Source organism: Eurypyga helias, unplaced genomic scaffold (assembly GCF_000690775.1).
Source record: "Eurypyga helias isolate BGI_N326 unplaced genomic scaffold, ASM69077v1 scaffold27998, whole genome shotgun sequence".
NCBI lineage: Eukaryota > Metazoa > Chordata > Aves > Eurypygiformes > Eurypygidae > Eurypyga > Eurypyga helias.
The window spans coordinates 4090-7625 of record NW_010269274.1 but is presented as its reverse complement, the minus strand read 5'-3'; the positions used below and the strand labels follow the sequence as shown (position 1 = coordinate 7625).

At 65.4% G+C, this 3536-nt stretch overlaps 1 protein-coding gene across 1 annotated transcript in view; it reads right to left on the bottom strand.

Annotated features, from left to right (window-relative positions):
• The window catches only part of PTCH2 (patched 2), a gene marked incomplete at both ends in the record, with an annotated part of 8103 nt that overhangs the window by 2152 nt on the left and 2415 nt on the right, over positions 1-3536 (bottom strand). Inside the window, 11 exon segments of the mRNA XM_010158054.1 lie at positions 86-119; positions 284-596; positions 683-1088; positions 1199-1317; positions 1397-1522; positions 1610-1702; positions 1805-1960; positions 2043-2174; positions 2388-2535; positions 2899-3020; positions 3121-3316. Coding sequence (XP_010156356.1) covers positions 86-119; positions 284-596; positions 683-1088; positions 1199-1317; positions 1397-1522; positions 1610-1702; positions 1805-1960; positions 2043-2174; positions 2388-2535; positions 2899-3020; positions 3121-3316 — 1845 coding nt within the window.

The following is a 3536-nucleotide window of genomic DNA, read 5'->3' as shown; positions in this document are numbered from 1 at the left end:
TGGCCTGGAGCCCTGGGGATGAGGTGCGAGGGGTGAGCATCCCTTGGGTCACGCCACCCTGCACGGCATCCCGTGGGAAGCTCACCCCTCGCACGGCATCCCGCACGCCCCTGGAAGCACTGTGCCAGCAGGATGGGCATGCAGAAACCCCAGGGCTCAGCTTGGCATCGCTGACCACCTTGGGACCACCCTCCCCAGGGTGCCACACACCAGGGAAGGCATTCCCAGGCCAGTGGGGAGGGTGCAGGTTTGGGAGAACATGGAGAAGAGGAATGGCCCTCACCTCGGAGCCAGTCCTGGAAGTAGTGGAGCCACATTTTGGGCAGGTCGCGGTTGCCCTCCCGCACCACGTACTTGACGGTGCTGAAGGCCTGGTGCAGGCTGAGCAGGGCGGCTTGGGCACCCGGGTAGTGGAAGCCGCCCTTGGTGACGATGAACATGTTGTAGAAGGAGAAGTACTTGAACTGGGCCGAGATGAAGGCGTGCGCCTTGGTGTCCCGCGGCACGATGTCCGTCAGGTAGAGCCCGTCGTGCACCATGGTCGTGCCATAGAGGCTCAGCCCCAGCAGCGCCAGGAACAGCCCCGCCACCACCGCCTGCCGGGACAACGGGGGGGCGTCAGGCAGGGTCCCGTGCCACCCACCCGCCCCAGGTGGCACCGCCGGGGCGGTCCCCACCTCACCTTGGTCTGGGTCCGCAGGAGGAGCGGGGCGTACTTCTCCCGGGCAAAGTCAGCGAGGCTCCAGCGGCAGAAGGGGAGGGGGACGCACTCCCGCCCACCCTTGGCCTCATCCAGCTGGGCCAGCAGATCCCGGGTGGAGCTGGACGGGGTGAAGACCTGCGAGCCCAGGGGATCGGTGGGGGGCAGGAGGACGGCAGGTGATGTGCACACCTGGGAGGTGGGCGGCAGGACGGTGACCACATGGTGGCCCGAGGGGTCACACCGGGTGAAGGCTTGCACGGTGGTGGTGATCTGGGTGCTGGTGGCCATGCCAGGGTGCCCGTAAGGGGAGGGGTGGCAGGTGTGGTTGTCGTTGGCATCGGCGAGCTCCTGGGGTTGGATCTGGATGACCCGCGAGGAGCAAGGGCTGCGGGGAGAGGAAAGGAAGAGATGTTTAGGGAGAGAAAACAGAGCTACCCCTTGCTTCTGGGGGGATCTGTGGGGTCAGCTCCATCCCGGCCAGCCCGGCACCAGTACCTGTAGAAGCAGCAGAGGATGTCCAGACGGCGTTTCTCCCGGCGGTGCAGGTCCAGGCTCAGGATGGCAGGGAAGACGAATAGCACCATGGCAAAGTTGAACACCACGACCACTGCAGCCTGTGGGCAGAGTGACGTGTCAGAGACAGGTCCCTTCCCACCCCTTCCTGCCCTCCCTAGAGAGGGACCCCAGCCGAACCTGGAGGGAGAAGGCGCGCAGGGCAGGGATGGGCACCAGGGCTGCCATGAAGAAGGCGATCATGTTGCTGACGGAGGTGAGAGCCACGCTGGTCCCCATGCGCTTCAGGCACTCCCCCGTACGCTCCTGCAGGGACAGAGGGAGGAGGTGACGAGAGGGGCTGCGGGGAGGAGGAGGGGACCAGGCAACCCCCAGGCAAGGCTCGGCGCTCACCTTAAAGGGGATGTGCTGGCTGGTCTCAGTGAAGGCATGAGCCAAGAGGAACATGTCATCCACACCGATGCCAAGGGCCAGGAAGGGCAGGACCTGACGGAGAGCAGATGGTGTCAGTGGGGGGACACGGCCACCTCACAGTCCCCAGGGTCCCACCAGCCCCCCATGGCACCCGGCTCTTCCCCCAACACATACCTGGGTGGTGGCTGCATTGAAGGAGATGCCCAGCAGTGAGCAAAGCCCCAGGCCAGAGGCCACGGAGAGAGCCACAAGCAGGACCCCGGCCAGGCCCACAGCCCCTTGGGACTTGGAGCAGTCCCACCGCAGCATAGTGACACAGGCGTAGGCCAGCTGGAAGAGTGCGTCAGGTTAGTGGGGATGGGGGCGGGGGGCGAGAGAGGGATGGCAGGGGACAGAGAGGGAGCACACGCACCATGAGGAGGTAGCCCCCGGCTACCCGGATGGCGCTGACATCAGAGAAGGACTTCATGATGTCGTTGAGGGTGGTGGTGGAGAAAGCGTGGACGCTCTGCGTGGCATTGGGTGGGATGGAGTCCTGTGCCAGCTGCCAGAGATGCACCCCATTAGAAGAGTCAGGACCACCCCCACTGCTCGGTACATCCCCCAGAGCCACCCAGGGTGTCAGCATTCCTAGGGACTGGACCACAGGAAAGCGGTGCCAGGACCCGTGGACACACGAAAACCTGGGCACGGGGGGGATGCCACGCACAGGCTCCCCCCTGCCCAGCCCCACGTGGGAGCTGTGCCCACTGCCCACCTCCACAAATTTCCTCTGCCAGGCCTCCAGGATGGCACCCGCCTTCTCCTCGCTCCAGCTGATGTCATGGATCTCATAGTCATCCTTGAAGTGCTCGAAGAGCTGTCGGGGGCTCATCAGGAGGAACATGGTCTGCAGGGCTTCGGCGCTGAGGAACAGGCACGCATCTTGCTGGGACCGGCTGCAGTGCCCCAGGATGCGGGAATGGGTCCCTCCCCCATCCCACAGCTCCCAGCCCCACCGTGGACACTTGGGAGAGGACCCAGGCACCCTGCCCCCCGTTCCCCTGCCTCGCTCCGAAGCACTGCCCTGCTCACCAGCCCCATAGCGCCTCGCCAGTCCCATAGGCTCGCCAGCCTCACACACTCTCCCACACAGCCCTGTGGACCCTCTTGCAGCCAGGGCGGGTTCCCATGGGCACCAGACGAGGGGACCCTGCCCCAAACTGTCCCGAGGTGAGTGCCACAGTTGGGACACTCTCTGGGGACACCCGTGCCGTGGTGGCTCTCACCGTAGCAGCTTGCCCTGGGAATCTTTGGTCGTGCCACCCAAAATCAGCTCCTCCTGCCAGCGCATGAACTTCCTGGAGAAGCCGTGGCAGCCCCCTGAGAGCTCGGCTGGGATGTCGGGGTTCTGCGGGCAGAGGGAAGGCATCAGGGATGTGGGACAATGGGGCGGGCAGGAGCGCAGCAAGCCTCCACACCCCTTCTGGTCCCCACGAGCTGTGACCAACCTGCTGGCTCTGCTTGTTGGGAGCGCTGGGGGGGCACTGGGGGTCACGGGGGTCCAGGCAGGGCCGCTCCATGTAAGCCTGCCCCACCTCTGCCTTATCCAGCAGCTCTTTGAAGCCTTCCAGGGACGTGAACTGCCCCAGCTCCTCCATCAGCTGCAGAGGGTCCAGATTGCTCCACTGGATGTCCGGGCGGCCCCTGGGAAGAGACAGGCACCGAGGTGACGGGGGTTGCCGAAACCCACATTCTCGGTACCACCACCACTCCATCCCATGCGTAGGGCTGTGCCTGTGGGCCCCGGGGGTGCCCTCGAAGGCAGAGCGCGAGGATGCAGAAGAGCAGCGAGAGTCCCCAGCGCATCCCCTAACCCTCGCTGGGGCTGCCTGCGGCAACCCCCATGACCTGGACAGCGCGGAGG